Source organism: Tachysurus vachellii, chromosome 6 (assembly GCF_030014155.1).
Source record: "Tachysurus vachellii isolate PV-2020 chromosome 6, HZAU_Pvac_v1, whole genome shotgun sequence".
NCBI lineage: Eukaryota > Metazoa > Chordata > Actinopteri > Siluriformes > Bagridae > Tachysurus > Tachysurus vachellii.
Window position 1 is genome coordinate 5,794,671 of NC_083465.1, and position 26,623 is coordinate 5,821,293.

Below are 26,623 nucleotides of genomic sequence, written 5' to 3' on the forward strand. Positions count from 1 at the left end.
TTTATTCTTTATTCTTTTTATATATTTTTGCTGCTGTAACAGAGAAATTTCCCCATTGTGGGACAAATAAAGGTATATCTTATCTTACCTAATCTTATCTTATCTTATCTTATATTATTTGACATTTTTCCGTCTTTGTTGTTATTTTATGTTTGTACATTTTGTGTTCAGTGATCTCTAGACCTGAGAAATAGTGTTGATTCTGTGTGTTCAGTCATAATGTGATCATCACAGTGGTGTTCATCCATAACCTAACAGCATACTCCTATACTGTATATATACATATCGAACATCCTTGCATTTCTTCACAGCACATCATTTCAAACAAATAATTGTTTATTGTGCTCATTATCACGTAGATCAGCGTAGTTCTCAAGCATTTTGTAGCTCCATTTAATTATAAAATAGATTTTTCTGACTTACTCAGTATGTTTTTCATGGTGATTTTTTTTTATATAAATATAGTTTCCATTAATAGACACTGAGCTGACTTTGGTCCATGGACCCAAAAATATAATAACCAACAATATTTAAAAAATATCACAGACACCCTTGCTATGCCTTTTGCATCTTTAAGAGTCCCAGAGCTTATTTTGAGAACAATATCTAATGTAAAATAAAAAATAACATAGTGGTCCAGTGGGAGAGCTGGTTGCATTGCTGCTCCACAGATCCAGTGAACTCTATTCCATCCTCTATTCCAACTCTATTCCAACTCTATTCTATCCAAATAAAAATGCATTACATCTACACAGGTGTTTATTATTCCCTTGGTTTAAATGCTACTCTCTAAAACATTTCCCTGTCCCTGCGCTTAAATATTGTGGTATGTAAAAGAATAAAATATTAATTCAGTCATTAATATTGTTATTGATTAAACATTGTATCTAATCGTGGTATCTAATCACAAAGGGAACGTTGTATTGTTTCGGGTATTAAGTAATATAACCAGCAGATGGCGCTAAGGTTGCACAGTTTAAAAAAATAATTTGGCAGAATTCAATACTGCAGTAAGCAAATAAACACTGCTCATAATTGTTCGTCTTGCTTTCGGGTTACAGTCACTGTTATTATATCGTAAATATCAACAGCATCCACAGGCGAATATTTATCAGGCGACTATTATGTCTTCAAATGCGTTCAACGTTTGATGCATTTAACGCAAACGTGTTGTTCCCTTGTCACAATAACGAATCGCCTCGTATTCGAGTACACTAGGTAGGGTTCTAATGCTACGAATGCTGAACTTATTCCATACCCTATGTAGTGCACTACTATAGGCAGGCATAATGTATTTGGGATACAGCTCCAGAGGTACCCGGATGTAGTATAGGCGCGCTCCTCATCTCGCTTCTAGTCGCTGCAGCAGGAGCCATAGGACGCGGTAGCTTTATGTCTTTTCTCGCTGTTGTGGCAAAGCAAAACGAATATTTGCCTGGACAAGAAGAGATTGTTCGAGTTCATTTTCTGCAGTCATTTGTTGCTGCCCGTGTTCGAAGCGGAATTTTGTCTCCCGAGTAACAAAATGGTGAGATAAAGTGCGGTTAATTAATACGACACATTTAGCAGCGCTTGCTAAACGCTCCGAGCTAACAAGCTAAGCTAACTAGCTAATCAACCCACCACCCAACTTACAGCGAATTAGCGTTTGTTAATTTGCTGTAAATTTATAATAAAATTCCGTTCGAGCCTTATGAAAACTTATCAGAGTCTAATAGATCAGAAGAAATGTTTTATTTTGTGGCTGTGTTCAGTTTTGTGGCCCGTTTTGATAAGGTGCTTCGTGTAAAGTCATTGCTACAAACCGATGTTTTTTTTTTAAGGCTTTTAACATCTAATTTATAAATTTATCAGATTTAAACAGAGTTTAAGTGCCAGTGGTTTATCATGGAGTGGGTTTAATATGACACTGATACCGTTTAAGAGTCGGATGTAGCTGTTAGCATGCAGATAAATGCCTTTAGTGCTGTTTTTCTTCAGTAATATAACGTTAGAAATGCGACGGATGATGCCGTGTTAAAGGAAGGGTCCACCCTGGACATCACGGAGTGTTATTAAAATGAAACATTCGTGTTATTCTGCTGTTAATCTGTTGTGCCGTGATGTATTTTTAGTGTTTTAGGCAGAAATCAATCAGATGGTGTGTGTGCCCTAGTGACGTCACAGGGTGAACAAGGTGGCTGGTTCAGTTCCAGTGCTACTTGTTTTCCGTGTACCTTACTGACTTTATCTGTAAATACGAGGTGTTAATACAAGTTTCAAAGTGATCTTGGGATCTAGATTAAAATATTACTTTAAAATAAGCGTTACTGAAGCTCTTAACGGGTGCTCACATTTTGTTTTTGTATAATTTTGTTCTCCATTTGCAAGTCAGTTCCCTTAATTTCATAGCAGCCATGTCGATTTGATTTCACTCGCTGAACGAGAACGAGGAGAAAGTCCTACAGGAGGAGCGAGGACGAAATGACCAGTTACATGGAGTTTTCTTTGTTTTTTTTTCTTCATGGCTAATCAGAAATGATGCGTTTATGACTTATGGTTCAGCAGGTTCTGCTTCCTCACAGCGTCAGGCTTTGCAGCTTCTTCTGGAGATTCTTTTAAACTGGAAGAGCAATATTTCATGTAATTGTTTAGGGTTTTGTGATTTTGATTATAAGCTTGATAAGCCAGTGATGCTGATGAAGTTAAACTGACATAACATGCAGCACCGACCAGCCCAACCCAGAGAGTGTGTTATGTAATGCCTATGATTTCATTTGACATAAATTTACCTCCCCAAAAAATGCAGATGGTACATTAACAGCCTTTAGCAGACATGGTTATCCCAGAGCAACTTTAAGAAGTACTTCGCTGTCTCTATTAAAAAATGACCTTTGTGCTAGTTTAACTTGGTCAGCAAATAGGATTGCGGATTTGTACGGCAAAAAATAAAATATGCATAGTTGAAGAGGTAGGTCTGTATTCTTTATTTAAAGCACTCCAGTGACTCCACTGTTTAAACAGTGAGGGGAAGTTCATTCCTGAGATCTGAGTAGAAACGTGAGTGTCTGAAGGATTAAAGGACAGGATGAGTTGAGTGTCATCAGCACATCAGTGGTAAGAAAACCCATGTGAGGATATGACCTCACTCAGAGAGAATGAGAACAGAAAGGGGCCGAGCACTGAACCTTGCGGAGCACGCCGAGGCTTTCACGTATTTTGTTCCTGCTGTTTTATTAAAGGTGCATTAGTCTAGATTAGTTTCCCCCCCCCACAAGATTATGTCTCTAATGGTTAGGAGGCTTCAACAAATGAATGTTCATAAAACCCCATATAGGATCTACAAAATAACTGATATGATACACATTCAAACACAAACAAGTTTTACGATCTGGAAGCACATTTTCTAAATGGGTTTTTGTAGCCTTATACACTTTTTCTCCCATTTTTTAAACTTAATACACAATATTCTGCATATCACCTAGAATATCTTTACAAGTAAGGTGTAAGATATTGAATGATGCACCTGTAATGTGCCGCATCCTATCCACTTGAATCAACACAGCATTTAAATTGATAACATTATTTTGTCAAGTATATCATTTCAGAGTATTTTGTCAAACTTTTTTGTTAAGCAAATGAGCTGTACACAAAGAAACCCAGTGCTGTTTCATAATTGCTATTATTGATTTCATTTGGCAGGTTATATTTTTGCGTTGATTTGAATTGCAAACAGCAATGTGTGATTTTAAAAACAACAAAACCTGGCTTGCACAGTTGCAGAATTATCTGTTTCTAATATGTATAATGTTTATGGGTTTTTGGACCATCTTTATACCTGTGATGGTGAGCACACTTACCTAGATGAGACCTAATTTTAATACCCTCATTTACAGACAGGTGACAAAATAAAGGAAAAGTTAACATTAAGTGACTTTGGTGTAGGACCACAACAAACCCAAAAACAGCTTCACTGTTCCTTGGTACAGATTCTTTAAATCTCTAGAAATGTATGTAAGGGACAAATAAGAGATATTCCAAGGATATTTACATAATTTAACTCACACTCTCCCCTAGAATTTGAAACCAGTCTGAAAGAAATATTATCTTTTTGTGATTGTTATTCAGATTACCAGCATTAATCATGAAGCATACAAAGAAGTGATTTATTTTAACATGTTCTCATTAATGGACTACAACGGAGCAGAGCTGTATTCTCAGGAGCTCCATGTCTTTACCGGTTTATAATAGGAACTGTGTCAGGGACACACACGGACTACTTGATCTGTTTATTTTATTGGCTGAGCATCTTGTGACTTTGCAAAAACTGCCAGCATTTAGAGAGGGATAAAGTGTCCAAGATAAAATACGCGCAAACAATTATTTTAAGATGTCTGTTTAGGTAGGGTCTACTAATAATCCACTGCAACAGCATGTGATGTTGACAGGTTTAGATATGTATTTGAACTTGCGTGAAAGGGACAAGCCATCAGTATCAGATTTAACATTACATCTAGATATAGATACAGCTATACCAATCAGAGATGAGTTTGACATTGAATTTGGTCTCCTTGAACATTTCTATTTCATTTGAATGTATAAAAATTTACTTTTCATTTGAGAATGCGCAGAACCAAATCTAAAACTTATTCAATTTACTGTAATGTTATGTGTCAGCGTCTTTTATATATTGTAGTGTAGCCTTCCGAGTGCCGTGGTGCTCACTCCACTTTATTGTGAATACACAAACAGGCCAGCTGAAATAGTGGCAGCCCTTAAAAGGAATAAATTACCAAAAGGTCTTTCAACAAATGATAGCATCTCATTAATGGAGCATGTTGTTTTTTCATGCACAAAGCTTTCATCTTTCTCTTCTTAACCCATCGTGCCTAAATCCTGTGAGGCGGCTTTGCAGAGCATTATGTACATTCGCTGATTTCATAAACTGAACAACATATTAAAACAGCTGTAATTTAGGAATTTAGGGCATCCTGGGTAGGTTAGTTATAGGTTACGAGTACTTTCATCAGAAGGGTTAGGGTTACAAAACAGTAATGGATATGGGTTTGGATAAATTTAGGTTTTCCACCAAAGAAAATTCTTCAGGAGTTTACACTAAATATACCTTGCCAGTGAGCACCACCGTAGCTAGCTTGTAACCTGTTCAAAGCTTTTTTGTTTAGACTATTTACCACTGAATGAGGAACCTATTATTAATGTTTACCTCATACTCTTCATAGACTGGCCGATACTCAGCACACCAAACAGTTTATTTCAGAGAGGGACCTCTGTAAATGTGCCTCATTAATATTTATTCATGTCCAATACTAGGATTCTGTGGTTGTGAATAATGTCATGGTTTTATTATTTTAAGAGCAAAAGCACCTGTAATGTTTTCTGTTCTCTGAAAATCCAGTGCTTGCTTTTTGTAGCTCACAGATTATGCTGCACAGAACAGTCGTAATGCCTGTGTGTTTATGTGGATAATGCAAAAAGTGCTGACTAGAAATCTGAATTTTTCTAGATTTTTAAAGTTTACTTTGGTTTTGACTAACAAACGTTCAGAGCCATTTTTACTTCGGGTTCCACATAATTGCTAATAGTCAAATATTATTTTCGTAATAAATCAGATGCAGTTATATTTAGGAGATGAGATGTTTTTCACTGCAGCTTCAAGGATGCCAAGTCCTTTACTGACAATATGTATTTCAACAGAATTAAACTAAAGACAACGGTTTAATGGTTGTTGAATTTCATTTCATTTAACAGAACAGTGCAAGGCATTCATCTATTTTGTACAACATTCAGCATGTTCTCCCAGTTGTATGTTGAACATGGGACTTTGATTCCCAGGCAATTTGGCTAGATTTGTTTTGTTCTCTGCTGTCCACGGCCACCATTTTCAAAAGAAATTGCTTGTGTTCTAATAAGAAATATGAACCTCCATCCAGTTTGATGTATTTGACCCCAATGTACATTCATAGCCTTTTTAAAAAAAAAATTTTTTAATTTTCCTGACTGGTGATTGTCCTGATTTGTGTAGGCACAATTTGGAGTTTTTCAGGTATTTCTTGGTGTTTGTGCTTGTGCCAGCACTGGCTGTTCACGTATGAACATTTTTAGTGAAATGACGACTATACATGAGCTAACACATTTCCAGTGAGGCATTGTATTAATAAGTCATTTTTAAACACCAGATCTGCACACAACAGTGCTCTCATGATTACTCTAAAATAGCTGCTTCTGTACCAATGCCTGAATACACCGTCCTCTTGACTGTAGACTGTGTAAAGGAAAGGAAAGGGAGAAAGAATGCCTTAGTTTTATTACTTGTTCTTTTCTCTCTCTTAGGGAAATGAAGCAAGTTATCCCCTGGAGATGTGCTCGCACTGTAAGTACAAGCATTTACCTGAAGCTTTTCTCACTTTTCTTATTCTGAACACACGAAAGACAAGCATAGAGACTGAATTAACAGAAATATCAGAGTACCTCTTACAGCAAGCATTTAGTAACGTAGGCACAATGTTTTTCAGTTTAACTCATGGATGGCATTGTGTCTCAGGGCTCTTTTGATCACTGAAAACAATCTCGGACACCTGTGATAATTAGATTGCCAGGTGAACCCAATTGAAGGAAAAACTACTAAAAGGTGTTCCACATTATTAAGCAGAGCACCATTTCCATGCAATATGGGGAAGAAAAAGGATCTCTCTGCTGCCAAAAAGAGTGAAATAGTTCAATGCCTTGGACGAGGTATGAAAACATTAGATATTTCACGAAAACTTAAGCGTGATCATTGCACTATTAAGAGATTTGTGACTGGTTCAGAGCACAGACGGGTTCGTGCAGATAAAGGCACATTAAGGAAGATTTCTGCCAGATCCATGCATCGGATCAAGAGAGCAGCTGCTAAAATACCATTACATAGCAGCAAACAGATATTTGAAGCTGCTGGTGCCTCTGGAGTCCCACGGACATCAAGGTGTAGAGTCCTCCAGAGTCTTGCAACTGTGCATAAACCTTCTATTTGGCCACCACTAACCAATGTTCACAAGCAGAAATGGCTGCATTGGGCAAAAAAAAATACATGAAGACTAATTTTCAAACAGTCCTGTTCACTGATGAGTGCCGTGTGACCCTGGACGGTCCAAATGGATGGAGTAGTGGATGGTCGGTTCACGGCCAACCTGTTCCAACAAGGCTGCAACGTCAGCAAGGCGGTGGTGGAGTCATGTTTTGGGCCGGAATCATGGGAAGAGAGCTGGTCGGCCCCTTTAGGGTCCCCGAAGGTGTAAAGATGACCTCTGCAAAGTATGTGGAGTTTCTGACTGACCACTTTCTTTCCTGGTACAGAAGGAAGAACTATGCTGTCCGTAATAAAATCATCTTCATGTATGACAATGCACCATCTCATGCTGCAAAGAATGCATCAATGGCCGCTATGGGGATAAAAGGAGAGAAAGTCATGGTGTGGCCTCCATCATCCCCTGACATCAATCCTAAAGAGAACCTTTGGAGCATCCTCAAGCAAAAGATCTATGAGGGTGGGAGGCAGTTTTAATCCAAACAGCAGCTCTGGGAGGTTATGCTAACATCTTGCAAGCAAATTCAAGAAGAAACTGTCCAAAAACTCACAAGTTCAATGGATGCAAGACTTGTGAAGCTGCTAACAAATAAGGGGTCCTATGTTAAAATGTAACGGGACCTGTTAAAATGTTTAAAAAGTTAAAATGTTGTGATTGAAATAGCTTTTGATTTCAGTAAATATGCTGCAAACACAACAAATGACAATTTTCATTTCTTTACAACCTATAAAGTGTTTTGAAACTTACTGCGTGTAATAATTTGGAACAGTGCATTTGTAAGTTTATGTTTAAAAAAAAATACTGTTATCATTAGGAGGTTTGTTCAATAAAATTTGAATTGTACTCTTAATAGTTGATAACATGAAAATTATGCGGACTGTTATTTACATTAATTATTTAGGTAAATGAGAAAAATATTGTTTATTATTTAGGTAAATGAGAAAAATATTGTTTGCATAATAATTTATTTTTAAATAAGTAAAATCTGTCCAAAGGATTGACATTTGAAGATAAAACATTAGCTGGTTCAGAGGTGATTGTAGAAACAACAAGGACATCCACGCTGTCTAAAAACTCCCTCCCTCTGCAGATGGAGCCACACTTATTTTTAGGCATGTATATGCTGTTTTAATTGGTTTCATGCCCCTTGGTCTCCTGAGCCTAATAGACATGAGGAAGATGACCAAAATAGCATGGACAAGAGTGAGCGTGTGAGGAAAGAAGCATGAGTTCGAGTTCTAGTGTTTGTGTGAAGCTTTGTTACTCAGTGCGCTGGACAGACCTGCCAACACATTTCCTACATTACATTTCTACTGATTAAACGTCCCGGCGTCTGCTTAAGGACTAAAAAAGGGTAGAGACCACAGTTAAAACAGAGTTTACGCAGTGCAATTTTTTTATGTTCAGCCCACGAATGGCAGGTCCTTCAAATGAGTGGAATATAAATGTGGTGGGGGGAAATCCTCTCCTCCTTTTTCTTTTACAATTTGTAAAATAAATTGTTTTCTTGCCTATTATCTTTACAGGTATTAATAATTCAGAAGTGTACCACATTTGAAAGGTGTCACTGGGAGCTTCAGATTTGTTTTTAGTTTTTTATTGGTTTGTTAATGACCCTGAAAGGAGCAGGAGATAAACAGGTGTGAAACCATGACCTGCAGCAGGGCCTTGTGTGTCAGATATTTTCAGTTCCCAAAGGTGCACACGGATCTGTCTGTGTGACAGGTTTAATCCTTGCTGATCCATTTGTGTATGTCTTGACCTGGAATTTACCACAAGATTCAGAAATGCTTTTTAATATAGTCCTGTTATACTTGTGACAACTCTTGCATTCATTTTTATTACAGCTTGCATTGCTGCAAGTATTGCATGCTGCTGTTAAAGAGTTTTTGTTTAGTATGTGTTCTGTCTACTCTTCGAATCTGCATGGGGTGCTAGAAAATATCTTATTCCCAATACTAAATGTTTATGTAAATTTATGGATGTTCGACTGTGAACGCTTGACTGGTCCTGTAATTGGTTAATTTGTAAGGTGCATCAATACCGATGCTTTTATACGTCTCCTCAAGAGTGATCAGCCATCCAAGGCCATATGTGGTGGCTCAAAATAACCTGCATGCTTGAATTCCTTGCTGCTAAGGGTTTCCCCAAAAAGCAAATGTCAGGGCAACTACAGGAGGTTCTCTCATGAGCACATGGATAAAAATACAGCCGATCTTATGCAGATGCCTGAACCGCCACTCATTAACGTAATGGTGTCGGAATTTAGATCATTTGGTAAAGGCTTTAATGATGTGAAAAGCTGTGAAATGAAGAAGGATATTTCTTTTTATGCTACATTTTATGCTACATTAAGTAGCTAGGCATGAAAATGAAAAAAAATCTGAGGTTTCACGAACTGCACATATTCATCTAGCTGTTAAAAAGAACCAGTTTTTATCCTACTTTAGTTTAAACACGTCTGCTTTCTGTGCTGTGGTTCCGAGCTTAATGTGGAGCATTACACTAATGGAACTGACGTGTTGACCGTATGCAATTACTGACCCATCTAGTGACACTAATGTTCAGAGAACTGCACTTCCCTATGCTTCCACAATGCCTATAAGCAAGATTAATGCAGAATACATCCCAGAGAAAGCGTTAATGCTCTGATGATTTATTTTTTTTCTTTACCCAATGGACTAGCATGTCAGCCGATCCAACACGTTAAATTGGGGTTTGGGTGAAGGAAAAGCAAAAGGATTATGTATTTAGTTAATTCTGCTAGTAAAATACCAGAACACCTGACCATTCATGCATGCATTTATCCTATCAACCAGTCATGTAGGTGCAGTGCATAAATTCCTAGAAAGTTAGGTCATACATCTCGAAGGGGAAATTAAAGATTTGTTGTGGTTCTTGACGCTAGATTGACAGTTTTTCACTAATGATTTTACAATAATGGTTAAACCAAAGTAACCTCCAGTGAGCAGGAGTTTTGTAGGCAGAAGGGAATTGTTAATGAGAGGTCAGTGGACACTGAGCAGTGGCCAGAATGCCTTGAGCTGACAGGAAGGATGCTGTAACATACATAACCACTTTTTCTAGTGTGGTGAGCAGAAAAGTATCTCTGACTCTGAGGATGCAGTGGGTGCCGGCTCAAACCATTGCCTGTTGTTTTTATTGTAACAGTAGATCATTTGCATTTTTTTCTAAAGACATTTAAGCATATGTGGAGGGTTGATGAGTTGCTTTATTTTTCATCATTTGCCTGTTTGCTCCCCCTCTAGTTGATGCAGATGAGATTAAGAGGCTAGGTAAGAGATTTAAGAAACTCGACCTAGATAACTCTGGATCCCTGAGCGTAGAGGAGTTCATGTCCCTACCTGAGCTACAGCAGAATCCGCTGGTGCAGAGGGTCATCGATATATTCGATACAGATGGCAATGGGGAAGTGGATTTCAAAGGTGAGGCCAAGCAAACACCTCAACACATGCAAGTGTTTATTAACATTGTTGTAAAGTGTACATTATGTTGCCGATTTTGTAAATGCCCTGATCAAACATTACTGCATGTTAATGGAGAATATTTTATTCTTATTGTAGTAGTAGTATTACTACTTCACAATTAATATTAATTTTATATTACATTTTTAGAGTTTTTGCAAATAAACATCTTTACTGAGAAATATTACTTCAGTAAAGAAAAACAGGCTTGCTTTTTGTAAAGAATTTCAGCGCATAAGCCATTATGTCAACCTTATTTCCTTAACAAAAGTTATGTCTGAGACAAAGTGAAGGTCTCCAGAATAAACCATCTTTATCAATGTGTTTTCTGTAGAGTTTATAGAGGGCGTCTCACAATTCAGTGTTAAGGGAGATAAGGAACAGAAGCTCAGATGTAAGTCCAGTTTCAGTGACTCGTATTAAAGTACATAAACATGAATGATCTGTACATTTATCTATAAACATCTTTCCAAACCTCTGCAGTCGCTTTCCGGATCTACGACATGGACAAGGACGGCTATATTTCTAACGGTGAACTGTTCCAAGTGTTGAAGATGATGGTGGGCAACAACTTGAAGGACACACAACTGCAGCAGATTGTAGATAAGACAATTATCAATGCAGACAAGGATGGAGATGGGAGAATATCTTTTGAAGAGTTCTGCGCTGTAAGTATTCGATGCCAGCCAATCTCGCCAACACTCAATGGAGGGAAAGTAGCTAATGTAATGCTCAGGAAGCCATTAAAGTCAGCAGGTGTCATCACAGGCTAATTTTCTTATTCATAGAAACATCATGTTCGTTTATGTATTAAAACTCATCATGAAAAAGCAAGTATTTCTGATGACACTTGGAATAAAAGCTGACTAATAATAGATAGGATATGGCGAAACAACACAGTGTTGGGAACGGTGATGATCTATGATTGGATGTTGGGAAATATGAGGATCAATAATATTTTGTGGGATGAGTGATGAGTCTTTGGAAACAGTGGTGGTCTGTACTTATCGTACAGATTACGATAAGAGGAAGGTTTAGCTTAAAATAAAAATGCTTAAATGTAATAGGTTTTTCTCCTGGTCCTTATTTTAAATGGGCCATAAAAAAGTTCAATAATTATCGATATCGACCGATATGAAACACTGATATCGTGATACGGTTTTCGGCCATATCGCCCAGCCCTAGAGTGTGGTGAATGTTCACGTCTGTCCAAGTGTTTCTGCTCTGACTGTTCATGAGTGATGGCTTCTGTTGCTTGTGTTTGTGTAATAAACTGCTGCAAGTCAGGCTTCTTTGCCTGTAGTAATGAATCATTCGTAATAAGTAGTGTTTGTTGTGAACCTGAGTTTTAGCACAAGCCCTGTCTTTCTGTGTCTCTTTTACACTGGTGCTTTTTAATCTGAATATTTTTCTAGTACTTTCTGGTTAGATGAATTTCACTGTTGTATCGTTGAGTTACTTCAGGTACTTTGGGTTTAGATATTTTATTTTTGTGTTTATTAAAAACAACCTGATTGTCATTGAGTCTTAATGCTAATCCAAACCCTTTAACTAACCAGAAATGTTTTCCAAATGCTTTTGCTCCAGGTTGTTGGTGGTCTCGACATTCACAAAAAGATGGTAGTGGATGTGTGAGCATCCTCCCTGCCACCTACAACACGCGCTTTCCTTTCCATCTGTGATGATCTGCTCGAGACATCTAGCAAATGCTCTTTCAACAGAAGTATTTACTCTGTGAAGCTACCTTATTGCTACCCCGATAAAGCCAACGCGTAAGTGTTTGAACTCTGATCCTCACAATAACCAGGTGTAGCACTTTAATGACTGAAGAACAGCTCAGAGCGTCTCTGCAGAAGGGAAAAAACGGGTTGGCTGGTTCATCATTTTCCCCCCTTTCTGTCTTTCTTTTCTTTTTTTTAATTTATTGTTTTGGGTCGTTTTTTTTAAGCAAGTGTATATCAAGCATTGTGAGACAGTGGATGTAATGTTAACATTTCAGTACATTAGGGTATGTAAATAGGGTATGATGTGCCAAGCAGAACACAGACTCAACAAGCCAGACAAAGATCTTTTATAAATTAGGAGAGCTGGTTGATTTTGTCTGTTTTTCAAGTGAATACTTTTTTCTTTTTTGCATTGTTCCTATATTTGAATCATGTTAATCAGTACTTTTTGTATTGTGATAATTTGTTATTTATGAATGTTCATAGTACTGGAGAGTAATTTTATTCTGTGGTTTATCTTTATTCTGTGCTTTAACTCATGACCGTCCTGTAGAATTAGATGCCAAAAAAAGCCCTTGTGTAATTTGTGGTTTACTCAAATATCAGTGACTTCTTCAGGTTTTTTCTGTTAACATGTTATTTTGACGACACCTCTGTACAAAGAAAAATTTTTTTTTTTTTTGCAGTTTCAATTCAGGTAGCATTATTTTTGCTTTAACGACTAAAAATTATTCCTAGCTTCTCATGTACCAGAAGCTAGAACACAGCATTTACAATTACTACATGCCCCCATCTGGATAAATGAAGTACTGTTTTTTACCCACTAAGACATTTAAGACATTGGCATAAGAGTAAGGCTGGAAATGATTTGTTCTTTATTTTTCCTATCCATCTCCACCAGCTTGTCTAACCTGCAGCACTAAGCGGGTCTCAGATCTCACCCCCTTGCCTCGGTGCTCCTCCAGCGTCTGCATGAACATGTTCCCTTCTGCATGGTTTCCGATTTCTGGCACGTCTACTGTTTACACTTGTGATATTAAATGTCAACTATAATAATTATGGATGTCGCCAAAGTTTAGAAAAACCTCAGAACAATCGGCGTTCTTAAAGTAAAGATACACGCATACTCGATTTTTTTCCTTTCTGAATATTAAGTTGCTGTGAAATGATGTATGGTGTATAAACATTTATCTCTTTCTCTATATATATCCAGTCAAGGCTACCTTATAAAATGTATTTTTAATTACTTTAAAACTAATCTTACTCCAAGTTTATGTTCCGAGTCGACACGGAGCATCCTCATGTTTCAGTTTGGGATGTCTGCTCTGCATGCTGCATCATGTTGCCTATTGTGGGATGACTTGGACTTGGTACTGTATAAGATTAAATAAAATATTTAAAATATATACACACATTAAGCATTTCTTACTGAATCCACAACCTGCTTCTCTTCCATTGCTGTGAGGTTTTTTTTATTTTGAGTGTTTCAGAGATATTAATTTGTGATCTGTCAGTCAGTGAAAAAATGTCCTCTGCTGCTGAACTCCAGGCAGCAGTGTAAAGGTATTGACTGGATGTTTCACACCACTTTTGGGACCCTGGGAGTATTTTCTGCTTCAGTCCATGTGCTGCACAGTAGGTGGAGGATCAGAGTGTCATGCCTGATGTTAGAATCTCTCAGCTGCACGGCTGGCAACTGCCCGAATGTTTCCATACACCTTCGATGGAGGACTTCCTGTGAAGGTGAAAATCAACAGCGTTTTATTTCATGAAGTTCTTTTAAAACAACACACACACAGCCAAACTTTGTTACCTAAGATAAGGTTGCATATAGCTGTCCGTGCCATCTTTATATTCTGGAACGACCCCAAAATGTGAACCTTCCTGTAAAACATAACATTTCTTTTCTTTACTCAGGTTTATACATTGTGATGCAAAAAGCACATAGTAGGTGAAGTCTTAGGACTCACGTGTCTGCAAGGACAATCCTGGTCTTTGTGACATTTTCAATGGTGAACTTCGTTTTCCCCCCTTTGCCTGCTATTCTCCCAACAGCTCGTGACAAGTGATCTCCTTTGAGAGGCTTAACTGTTCCCCAAAAAAAAAAAAACACAAAGCAAAAGCACAATGAGGGTCTACAACAAACACAAATGGTACAGCATTTGTATGAAACCATTGAACTTTCAAGCGACAAATGCAAAAAACAACAGTGTCATCTTTCTAGGATGAATCAGCTTCACGCAGTGCTTTTAAGGGTATATCAGGGTCACCAAAGTCAGCTTTGATTGCCTGTGTGTAATGAGCATGTCAGTCACACACAAACACACACCATGGGCCTTTCTTCAGCATTACTAAATGACTCTTTGCATCAGGGAATCTGCTTACTTTTTTTTAAATCATGATAATTGCATAGTCTGTTTGCAGTCGTGTTCCGCTCGTCATATGAGTTATATGGAAAATGTTTTAGCAATTATCGTGATTTCACTCCCTCAGCATCACGTATGGAGACTGTACTGTGTTTGACAGAATTCCTCAGAGTCTGAAGTGACATCAGTCTCAGTGAACACCCGAGAAGGCAACTGTGCTGAACAGATGACGAGTGTATACAGTCTTAACTGAATGTTAGATACTTTAATCTCTTGTTCAAGCATCAATGGCTTGGTGTTACGTAGATTTATGTACAAGACATTTTTTTAAAAAAAAGATCTTGTTAACCAATAAATATTAAATTTGGTAACATCCAGGCAGCTAATAATTGATGACAAGGTAATGCAAATGGACTTTGCTTTTCTATTTTGTTCGTGTAAATGAAAATGGAAACGATATTGAGCGATCTGCGTCCACAAATAGAATGAAACTTGCATTTTCTTTTGGGGAAAAAAAAGTGTCTACATCCACATTTTAGTAACTATTTAAAGAAAATGTGCATTGATATTTAGATGCAATGCAGAAGGTAGGTAGGCAGGCAAACTTTGAAATCAACTTAAAAGTTTTGCTGTAATGCACTGGCCAGCCATTTGAAACAGTGAAGAGATAAATAACAGCAATGGTGGATGCTGAAGTGTCACATGTGGTACTACACTGTCAGAAGACTGGCAAAGAGGTAGAAATTAAACTGATGCATCAGATCATCGCTTGCATTGTTCTCGTAAGCTGCTGGAACCAAATCAAAATGCATAAACTTACCATCTGTGATATCGAAGGTTTCCAGGAACAGTTCATCCAGTCTGATGAGTGCGAGTGCATCCTGTGGATAATTACAGAAACTCAGATGAAGAGAATTGTTCAACGCTGTGCAATTAAGAGCTGTGGCTGTTACTCACTCACCTCAACCTGAAATCCTAAAATAAAGGCCTTTACAAAATCTGCTGCTTTCGTAAGAGCACCGATATCCTGTGTGTCTTTACATGTCTGTTAAGAAAGAGTATGCATAAGTATGCAAACATTTACTCACAAATGAACAAGTCTTTCACTAACAGCTTTTTGTTCTTGCCTTAATTTCCACATTTCTTGTTTTGAGATTAAATCGAACTTGAAGCTGCAGGTTTTCAACAATGGGGGTGAAGATTTTGAGCCAGTTTTCTTTCAGAGGTGTATATCTATGAGACGGCACAGGGATTTTCCTCATCTCATCAGCACCGCCCTGAAAAAGCACAAGAGCACAAATAAAAATAGATAATTATATATGAATTCAAAGGCACCAGAATCAAGGAATCACAAAAAATATATTTTTATGACTTTTTCAATGTTTGCGCAAGAATTATAGAATAAAGGTTTGCTTATGCAAGCCATGTAAAAGTGTGAGAAATCCAGTACATGAGCCCAGTAGCAGAGTTCACTGCCCTTATATTGGCTGTTTAAAAAATAAAAGGACAAGCAAGGTAAATATCAGGTCTTTTTTTCTTTTCACACCCAATGTGAAATTACAAGGCATAAAAATTAAGTGAAAAACTCAAACATTTAGGGTGTGGGATTTACAATAACCTGGGTACACACATGCATATGCACATCTGTTTATAATTGGCTTATGGCTGTGTTCAGAATGAACCAATTACATACAGTATGGTCAAGGAAATTATTCTAATTAACCAAATAAAGATCGGTTGTTTCTGCAGGATTTTCTTCACATCTTCGATCAGGAAACAAGACAAAACCTTACCAGCAAGACTGCAGGGACCTACAGACACGAGAAATTTGCTTTTCATTCTTATTAACCCTATAAAACCAAATGTATCATATGTTACATGAGATTCTGAGACCTCCACAGAAACCTGCATTATCAACACTTTCCTCAAAAACCTCTGCAGTCAATAGCAGGCTTTAGGCTGTCTTTCCCAATATGGCTGCCTTCATAGTCTAACTTGCTACAGATATCTTTGCCCTTTCTGAAATAGTTATGTTAAAAATAGCATACAAGTTGATACTGATTTTTTTAAATATGAATATGTACTTTTTTTGAAGCAACAAATAATAAATGTATATTTTATACAGAACATTCAATAAATGTGTATCTAATACAGCAGGTACATAAGGACACAGTGCCAAATCCAAATTTTTTATTATTTATTAAACCGATTAAAATATTGAAATGTCATAATATAATTTAACTGATTCCAACCTAATAGAACTGAAATATTTAGTGAAAGTTTGTGAAACCTTTAAAAATGGATACATTTCTGCATAAATATGACCCAAAAGTCATCAGAAATCCTAAAAGTAAATGTTATTGCAATCAATCGAATGAGTCAAAAATAATATACTTATTTAATTATCAAGGAATGATCCATCCAGCATTACAGATCTGTGACTTGCAAAAGTATGTAAAACTTTGATGTTGAAGTATGTTGAAGGTCTTCTGTGCTGAGGAATGGGGATTCCATGCAGTTATTGCCGCACAAAGGTTCACATACTTTTGCCAATCACATAAATAATATTGGAACATATTCCCAAATAAAAAAAAATGACCAAGTATAGTATTGTCGCTGTCGGGCAGAAACCTCGTATGTCCAAATTTGGTCAAGTTCATATTTTTTCCACATATCGATGCTATTGGTCAGTCCCCACGTGGGTCTGTTATTTTTACAAGTTATTAACCAATCTAAAGTCTTGAAAATAGCTTGAGCGCAAATCTCATAACTCCATTGGACACTTCAACTGTCCACCTCTTCCTCACTCCGCGGGAGAGCTTCACGGCATATTTCTCCTCAAGAAGAGTCGCAACGAATCAACACGTCTTCTGAGGTAAATGTCTTCAAAACACTGGGCTCAAATAAAAAACAAATCTTGACCCCCGCTAGTTCTGGTGCTCGTCTGAGGACAGGAATTTAGTGCAAGACAATCCACTGCAACGGGGACTAAACCCTGTGCACTGCAGATAAGGTACGGCGTTTTTTTAATTTCCTGAAAAATAACGGTTTTGGAGATACGAGGATTCCGTCTGACAGCGACGATATGTCTGATTTGTTTGATTGGGTTCATTTTGTCTGCTTTTGGGACTTCGGGTAAATATCTGATGAAGTTTTGGGTTATATTTAAGCAGAAATATAGGAATTTCTAAAGGGTTCACAAACCTTGACACTATATGTGCAACATAATGTATCTTGCTAATAATTGTTTTGTCATTATCAATTTTCAGTTAAGACAATTAAACAATCATCATAATCTATGTTACATTTACCAATTCAGAGAAGAAATTCAGAACACACAGTAGTGTTTCGCCTGTATTTTCAAATGTCAAAAAAGTAGTGTTGAAAATGTCATGAAATGAAAGTCATAAAAATGTTCCTGTTTGGGGGGAAAAAAAATGTTTGAAACTTTCCACATACAATAATTAGTCTTTGTTGTTGTGGTCAGTAAACTGCTAGAAATGCCTGTTGTATCAAATATGATCAAATTTGCAAATAGTAAGCAAAATCTTTGTTTTTTGGATTGTTTAAAAACTCAGTGAAAAGTTAAAAAAAATTAATTATAATGTTTTAATTTTATTAAACATTCTGTATGCTTATTAAGACTAACGCAGCATTTTACTAATTCTCACTAGGAATTATTTGGGTAAGATGTCATCAATGGCTAAAAAAAGGCTTGAGAACCTTTAGACTACAGTTTTGTCATAGGAAAATCTCAATCTATTTGCTTTCTACCATGTGTAGGCAAGTCCACATCTATTTGGTCAGAGCTTGATTCATTTTAAATCCCAGAATTGATCACTCATGGTGGTTTTTGTGCAAGAGTTTCTGCTAAACTACTGTGTGACCGACCTTATTAAAACTGCCTAGAACTATTAAATGCAGACATATTCAAAGTTTTTTCAGCTCGATACATCCTGCAAAACTGAGTAAAAAAACATCTCTCTCCATTGTGTACAGAATAATTGTACAACTCTTCCTTCTAGAATACATTTGGTCCAAGAGGACATCATTTATAGACAGATTTTTTTTAATGCATTTAAGTTTGAATTATGTGGATTTCAATCAAATGCCCAGTCAAACACACCAACAACAAAAAAACTCAGTGGTTTGTTTGTGAATCCACTGCAACTTATACATCAATACCTTTACTTTGCAAACACCTGATCTAATATGCAGTTGTATGTCGGTGTTTAACAAGACACGTCGTGGATTTTGGTGTGGATCCTGATGACGTGTTTTCTTACATACAATATTCACACTGGTCGGCGCTGTTTCTGTTTACTGTTTATTGTCTTTTGTGTATTGTCTTGTAACTTTTCGTCTGCACTGTCTTTTGTCCTGCACTGTTTGCACCAGGTTGCACAGATGCACTTTATGCGGCTAGGACTACTTACTCAGTCCTTAGCCCTGTCTTTGTTTTATGTAGCACCAAAATCCTGAAGAAACGTTCTCATTTCACTTTGTACTGCAACAGCTATATAGGGTTGAAATGACAATAAAAGCTTCTTGACTTGACTTACAGAGAAAACAAATCTAAATCAGCCCTCTGATCACTAAGAGACGCGCATGCGCACAAAGACGTGTAGCTTTAACGATAAACGCTTAATTAAAACGTGTACAAGTTCATACGTTAAAATAACACCGAATGACTGCTAGTTACCTTCAGTTTGTCTCCTGATATTGGGGGAAACTGTGGTCTTTTCGGTGCCACGGCGTCTTCAGACTCCATTTGTACTTCCCCTTGGTCACGCTTACGTTTAGAAGATTTCTTCGACTTTACCGTCTGAAACGTGTCCGTGTTTCCTCCACCATCCACAGCACTCGTGTCCTCTGAGGCTGAGTTGTTGACACTTTCCATTTCGAACTCTTTGCTTATAAACGTGATAAACAACGGTGAACTGTTTATCTTCAGCACGCGGTGTCCACCATTTTACAAAAAGGGCCCCAGGGTCCTCCAACCACCGCCTGTATGCGTTTGTAATTATTCCACAATTATTTAAAAATATATATATATATAACAAGACCACGGCTGCGGTGTTATTGTAAATATATTTGAACCGATTTAAAAAGATCACAAACTAAACTCGTATCGTCTCGAATGTCTCTTTGGAGTGTGACTTTATGATCAGGCGTTCATACGAACAGCTATATACCCACCCGTATTCCGACAAATTCCTGCTCCTCGTTGATTTGCTAACGCGTCTCCGTTCGATCGCTTGATTGGCTAATTCCGTGTCGATTCGGCTCATGTATCCAATCAGAATCGCAGGAAGCTTTACTTTTCGTTATACGGGTGGGAAACAGGGTCCATACGCCTTCCTCACTCGGGTTGTAACGGTGAGGTCTCTAGTGCTGTTTTGTTTTTATCTTTGTCTTTTTTTTTTTTAACTTGGTGTTAAACTGGCCGAAATGTCAACGCCTCTGGAAAAGCCGCAGATCATTGCACACTTTCAAAAGAGTTTAAATTACACGGTGTTCGACAGCAAGTGGATTCCCTGCAGTGCGAAGTTTGTTTGTATGGGAACCCTCGCCAAAGGGAGTGGAGTCCTGCAGATTTACGAGCTTGAACATGGAAAACTGAAACAAGTCAAAGAGGTGAAGTTTGCGTTTGTTCTTATTAAAAAGTCGTAATTGCAATAGTTAGAGTCCGCAGGCTAAAGTTAGCAGCTATGCTCTAGAAAACTCGGTGACCTTGTTGCCATAGCAACAGCACGCCACGCTGATTCCAGCGTCACTACACATCACTGCCAGTGGTCCCACCAACCCACACAGAAGTCCTGTGATCAGGCCCAGGATGCTGCCCCATGAGAATTTAGTTATAATTCGAGATGCAGAATAAACCTGTGCTTCAGGATCAACTCCTCAAGTCATTTCATGTGTCTCATATTTCTCATTTGAGTGTTTGGTTCAAAGTTCAATTCAATTCCATTCAAATTTCAACTCAATTCGGATTTATTTGTATGGCGCTTTTTTACAATTGACATTGTCTCAAAGCAGCTTTACAGAACAAACATAGAACAAAAGGTTATGAGAATAATATAAAGATTAATATCATCTTAGTAATATAACTTATAATAGTTCTGTTATGTTTTATTCTAAAGTCGGCCACTACAAAAAGAGGTGAAATATGAACGTGTATGCGAAAATGAGTATGCAACACACGGACAAACAAATATGAGGGGAACAAATATTAGTATCAGACAAACAGGAAGTTGTGCTACAATAACTGTATAAGTTCAGGTGTGACCAAGGCCAGCGTACCTACATTTCCCCATGTTTTCTCATTATTCTCGCATGTTTCCATGAATGTTCTACTAATGTATTTTGCTGTTTCAGATGGAAAATCCCAAGCCAATAAAATGTGGAACATTTGGTGCAACATCTCTCCAGCAGAGGCATTTGGCCACAGGTGATTTTGATGGCAACCTTCACGTGTGGTATGATTGACCTTCCTACAGCTCGTCTGTTCATTCCATACACTCACGAGTTTGGTCTAAGCTGAAGTATAAAATGTATTCATTAGGAATCTTGAGGCAGCAAAGGATCCGGTGTACTCTGTGAAAGGCCACAAGGAAATAATAAACAGCATAGACGGCGTTGGAGGTTTGGGCATCGGAGAGGGCGCACCAGAAATCGTTACAGGGAGCAGAGATGGTTAGTTTGGCATAATTACATATTCTGATGTTTGGTATTCTATTAGCATATGATTTTATTCTGGTTCACAATATTAGAACAAAATTATAGATTGCAGTTCTTCAAGTGACAAAAAAGTGCAAACCAGGCATAGTGATAATAAATAACAATAAAATACTGCATGTTGAATATCGGAATGTATTGTTATATCTATTATACCTGGTATTGTATTATAATAATATTATGATAAGGGATCTGCACATTCTTTGGTCTTGCTTTTGTAGGTACTGTTAAAGTGTGGGATCTGAGGCAAAAAGACACACCTGTGGCAAACATGGAGCCAATGGAAGGAGAGACCAAGAGAGATTGTTGGACTGTTGCATTTGGTGTGTATTTTTAGCAATACACATATCACGCTAAACCATGATTCATAGATACGTAATACTTTGTAGCATTGCCTGCGCCTCTCAGGCGTCATTGGGCATCAAGGCAGGATACACCCTGGACGGAGTGCCAACCCATCGCAGGGCACACACACACTCATATTCAGTCACACACTACGGACAATTTTCCAGAGATGCCAATCAACCTACCATGCATGTCTTTGGACCGGGGGAGGAAACCGGAGTACCCGGAGGAAACCCCCAAGGCACGGGGAGAACATGCAAACTCCACACACTCAAGGCGGAGGCGGGAATCGAACCCCCAACCCTGGAGGTGTGAGGCGAACATGCTAACCACTAAGCCACCGTGCCCCCTCATTGTGTTAATCTGCTGTTGATAAAAGAAAACATGCTGACACAAACTTGCCAAGTAATTCAACTACAGGAATCTTATTTAACTAGTGGCTTGTTTAGGTTAGCATGGCATGTAATTAGGGAATAAAACACAACAGGTCTTGCTGTTTTAGGAAAATAATCCAACTTACACCCTTACATTTGTATTATAGCGTATAATTCCTCTCATATATCAGCATTTTGCCAACAGTTACACATTTAGATTATGCTGAATGGCATGGATTCCATAGCTTTGTAGTACATTTAGTGTCAGTGATTTGTATTAAGCTGTTTTCTCAAAGCATGATGTTTCTAATGTGTTTTCCTAGCTGATCGATGTTTTTTTTTTTTCGAAGGTCATGCCTTTAACGATCAGAACCGCTGTGTCTGTGCTGGTTATGACAACGGTGATATTAAGCTGTTTGATCTCCGAAATATGTCTCTGCAGTGGGAGAAAAATATTAAAAATGGTGTAAGTTTTACAATGGTTTCACATTTCATCAAAGGAACGTTTTTATATTGCACATATATGTTGGAAATGCTTTAGAGCAGGGGTGTCAATATCCTAGTTTATGTTTTACATTACATTTAGTCCTTTCTTAAGTGAATCAAGTTGAATGTTAAACATGCTCTATTTTGCCCCCTAGTGGTAACAAAAGGACACTGTCTCCTTTTCTTTTTAATCTTTCAGTTCAATTATGGCCAACCAGACGAATTTAATTTTAAATACATTTTCTAAATTAATGTGGTGGGCTGGATTAGATCATTTATTGGGCCGAAGTGACTCCTAGTTTAGACTCCTATTACACTGAGTATCCTAGTATACATTGAGATTTTCTAAATGCTGATAAGCAACCTAACTAATACATCAGTGATTAAACGTTACAAATAATCCTTTCTACGTTTTATAGGTTTGCAGCGTTGAATTTGACAGAAAAGATATCAATATGAATAAACTAGTGGCAACGTCTTTAGAGGGCAAATTTCATGTCTTTGACATGAGGACTCAACACCCAACCAAAGGCTTTGCCTCTGTTTCGGAAAAGGTAAGCCTGAGAGTACTCGAATCATATCTGCCAAGTATTTATATTCACTACTATTTTTTATTATAACTACTATCGTTATTGTCTGTATTTTTAAGACCGACCAATCTACAATATGGCAAGTGAGACATTTGCCCCAGAACCGGGACATCTTCATGACAGCAGGTGGAGCTGGGAAGCTGCACTTATGGAAATAGTAAGTAAAAAAAACACATCTCTGTACTCTTATTTCCCCCTTAAACTCAGACACGCATATCAACAGTGTCACTCAGTAAATACCAGAGGAGTGTGTGCTGGGGGATTTATGGCAAAACACACATCTGCTTAACAGCAAGCAGAAATTTTTTTCCCCATGTTAATTATACACATACTCATGCTGGCTTGCTAAAGACCTAGATTGCTACCTATTTTTTTGGATTTATGTTGCTATATAAAATGTTTATTAAGTATTGATTATTTTATTGTTTATATTGACACCTGATCCATTGCTCTCTTACTGTTATGAAACAAAAATTGTAACACGAACTTTTTAAAAGGATTTTTTATGTAATATAGAACATAATCCATAATTTGTCACAATATCGATTATAATATTGTCCTAGCAATAAGCACCTCTGATTGACAATTCTGGCAACTTTCAGTGAGTATCCAGGGCAGAGGCGTGAGAAAGATGGAAACAAAGTAGACCAAGGAGTGCCTGGGACACTCAGTCTCCTGCAGAACGTCACTCTGTCTACACAACCTATTGTCAGCCTGGACTGGAACACCGACAAACAGGGCCTGTGTGTGTGCGCTTCCTTTGACCAGTCTGTACGAGTCCTGCTTGTCACTAAGCTGAACAGAGTATGAGCTCACATCATGTGTCTCCTGGCCTTATTATTATTATTTCAGGCTCTTTAAACCAAATCTCAATCTGCTTACTGTATATGCAACAATCATGACAATTTTGCTTGTATAATTTCACTTTAAATGAAGTTAAAGTTGTCATTTTAATTTCTTTTCATTTGTGCAAATTCTTTGCTTGCAGGTGTGTTTGTTTAATTAAACCCTTGTGGACACTTTATAAATACTACCTTTTTGTGATGTTCGTGGACAAAAACGTCCACTAAATTAAACTTATTTAAAAATATATCAGATTAATATTTACCACTAATCAGTGGTTGAATACACGAACACATGCAATTTGACCTCTTCCCAGCTGAGGGAACCATTAACAAGCAAGAATGCATGTTTTTTCATGTCATGGCCATGCAAAAAAAAAGTTTTTATATTAAAAATAAGTCATTTTGTGTGTATTTTTATGTGAATTTGTGATGTCACTAATTAAATTAGTAATTAATAAGTTTAAAAAATTATTTTTTAAAACTATTTAGTATTTTTGATTAGAACTGAGATTGATTAACAGATTTATGCAAAAAAATGTACAAAAAAAATTATCTGATTTTTTATATAAAATTAATTTCAATATATGTATGGACATTTTTGATCTCAAAGCGACCTGGTCATATATATAAATATATATTTATTATGTATGTTATATAAAGGTTTGTCCCAACGGGTTAACTAATTACTAAATTCATAATAACAGAAAGGGAAATGAACCTCAAGTCGGGATCCATTCATATCCAGCATTTAAACTTAAAAAACTCTTGAAGATCTTTATCCTCCACTGTTTTGTTATGAATTCCTGCATAGATGTTTTTTAGCAGCTTGGTCATAAACTTCCCATCCAATATATCAATGTACTTTTCAACCTTTCAATAAATGGGGAAAGAAGACAATTAAAAATAAATTCAGATTTAACAAGCTGGGCAAGATATAAGATTATTTTAAAGGACAACACACTTGTCCATTCCCACTGTATAATATTTTACATTTTTCTGCCACAAATAAACTTACTGAGCCCCATGACTTTCCCATGTGGAATCAGATTAGGAGCCAGCTGTGGATGCTCATACAGCTATTGTTTCACGAGGACGTGAACAATCTCTCCTGTGATGAAGGCATCATCGAATGTCTGTTCATTCTCATGTTTTAACGGAAACCTGCTGTATTCATCTACAGCAACATAAGGATTGCTTTCCACCTGTAGGTTTGCCAGATTGTATGCATCGTAAACCTTAAATACATCCATAAAATCTACAATGACCACCAGCTTGAAGAAATTTGTGTCAGATTTTGTTCAGAAGTTACAAAAAGGAGAATTTAACCTGTGGAGACATGATGATTACCTCTTGGTAGAGAAAGCAGGCCTGCTGGTGGGAGTTTGGAGAGCTCTGGCTAATCCTAGTCAAGGAGCTTCAGGTTCAGAGCTCCTGGTCTTATGCTGATGTAATACTCCTCCTCCAAAGGTGCTATTTAAATCCACACAAAATGATCACTCCTGTAATATCATTTTATACTATTTTGTTAGGACTACTGCTTAAAGTGTCAATGTTTCAGAAAGTCTCTGAACTGGTTATATCCTTAGGTTGTCTATTCTTGTGATCTAATATGGTAAATGTAGGAAGTATCACAAGAGTACAGCATTTATCACAGCTATCATCTAGCTTTTCCATATCGTGCAATACTACTGTGCTACTCACATTATTGTAAATGTAAAGACTATAGATTATGGACATCTTTTCCAGAAACACACATATATGAAAAATCACCTGCTTAAACACAAGGTACCATTCACACTTAGGGACAATTTGGAATAGACAATTAAACGTCCAACCTGTTTTTAAGCCCATATATAAAAAAAAATCACCACAAAATACCAATACTAAATATGCAGTGAATTTTAGATGAAAACAGAGGCCTGGTCAAACCTGCTGGTTTAGTACGTTTTGTGCTGCACTCTTGTTTAGACTTGCTGGGAGAAAGCTGGAAAGCAAGACTCTTTCCATTCCTCTTAACTGGAGCTACTCCTCTGATGGAAAATGGAAAGGAATCACATGTAATTTGATCACATGAAATGGAAAATGGAAGATTGATGCACTTTTAAAAAGAAATATATCTTTACAAGGCCAAAAACTGTGAAATGATTGATAGGGTTAAGTCTATTAAATGCTTTATAGTTATAAACTAGTTTTCTGTTAATTACACCCCTGTCCTTGAAGCATATGATAAACCTTAATGTATCAGACATGTCTCTGTATCTCATATGGTAACCTTGCTACTCCTGGAACTGCTTTGGCCCCTCAAGCTGGAGCAGATGTTTTAGTCACGGTTATAGTTCCCCCTTGGGCAGAAGCTGTTTTTCCAATCCCTCTTCTAGCCCCAGTTTGTTTCTCTGTTATCTCCTTCTCTTTAGCCAAGTGCTCCTGCCACCACCTCTGCTTAATGATTAGAAGTGTATTATATGGTACAATTGACTAATGGACTGAAATATTGTACAACTAAAATATACACAAATAACCTTGTAGTTCTCGCTTACTGATCAGGGGTCTCATTTATAAAGCGTGCGTACGCACAAAACGGGGCTGGAAACGTGCGTACGCCAGTT

The 26,623-nt window shown here is 37.3% G+C and overlaps 3 protein-coding genes across 3 annotated transcripts; 2 read left to right on the top strand and 1 right to left on the bottom strand.

Annotated features, from left to right (window-relative positions):
* The first annotated feature begins 1,332 nt into the window (after window positions 1-1,332).
* Window positions 1,333-13,679, top strand: ppp3r1a (protein phosphatase 3, regulatory subunit B, alpha a). Its single transcript, XM_060871860.1, has 6 exons — window positions 1,333-1,528; window positions 6,331-6,370; window positions 10,334-10,510; window positions 10,884-10,943; window positions 11,033-11,217; window positions 12,137-13,679. Exons 1-6 carry the CDS (start codon window positions 1,526-1,528, stop codon window positions 12,182-12,184), a joined length of 513 nt encoding a protein of 170 aa, XP_060727843.1. The 5' UTR covers window positions 1,333-1,525; the 3' UTR covers window positions 12,185-13,679.
* Window positions 13,680-13,718: 39 nt separating this feature from the next.
* Window positions 13,719-19,627, bottom strand: pno1 (partner of NOB1 homolog). Its single transcript, XM_060871859.1, has 7 exons — window positions 19,342-19,627; window positions 15,767-15,916; window positions 15,601-15,684; window positions 15,460-15,520; window positions 14,244-14,361; window positions 14,087-14,157; window positions 13,719-14,008 (listed from the first exon to the last, which is right to left on the bottom strand). The coding sequence occupies exons 1-7, from the start codon at window positions 19,537-19,539 to the stop codon at window positions 13,941-13,943; spliced, it is 750 nt and encodes a 249-aa protein (XP_060727842.1). The 5' UTR covers window positions 19,540-19,627; the 3' UTR covers window positions 13,719-13,940.
* Window positions 19,628-19,943: 316 nt separating this feature from the next.
* On the top strand, window positions 19,944-24,428 carry dnaaf10 (dynein axonemal assembly factor 10). Its single transcript, XM_060871331.1, has 8 exons — window positions 19,944-20,276; window positions 21,018-21,118; window positions 21,205-21,335; window positions 21,599-21,700; window positions 22,447-22,562; window positions 23,002-23,136; window positions 23,232-23,329; window positions 23,775-24,428. Exons 1-8 carry the CDS (start codon window positions 20,091-20,093, stop codon window positions 23,980-23,982), a joined length of 1,077 nt encoding a protein of 358 aa, XP_060727314.1. The 5' UTR covers window positions 19,944-20,090; the 3' UTR covers window positions 23,983-24,428.
* The last annotated feature ends 2,195 nt before the right edge of the window (window positions 24,429-26,623 follow it).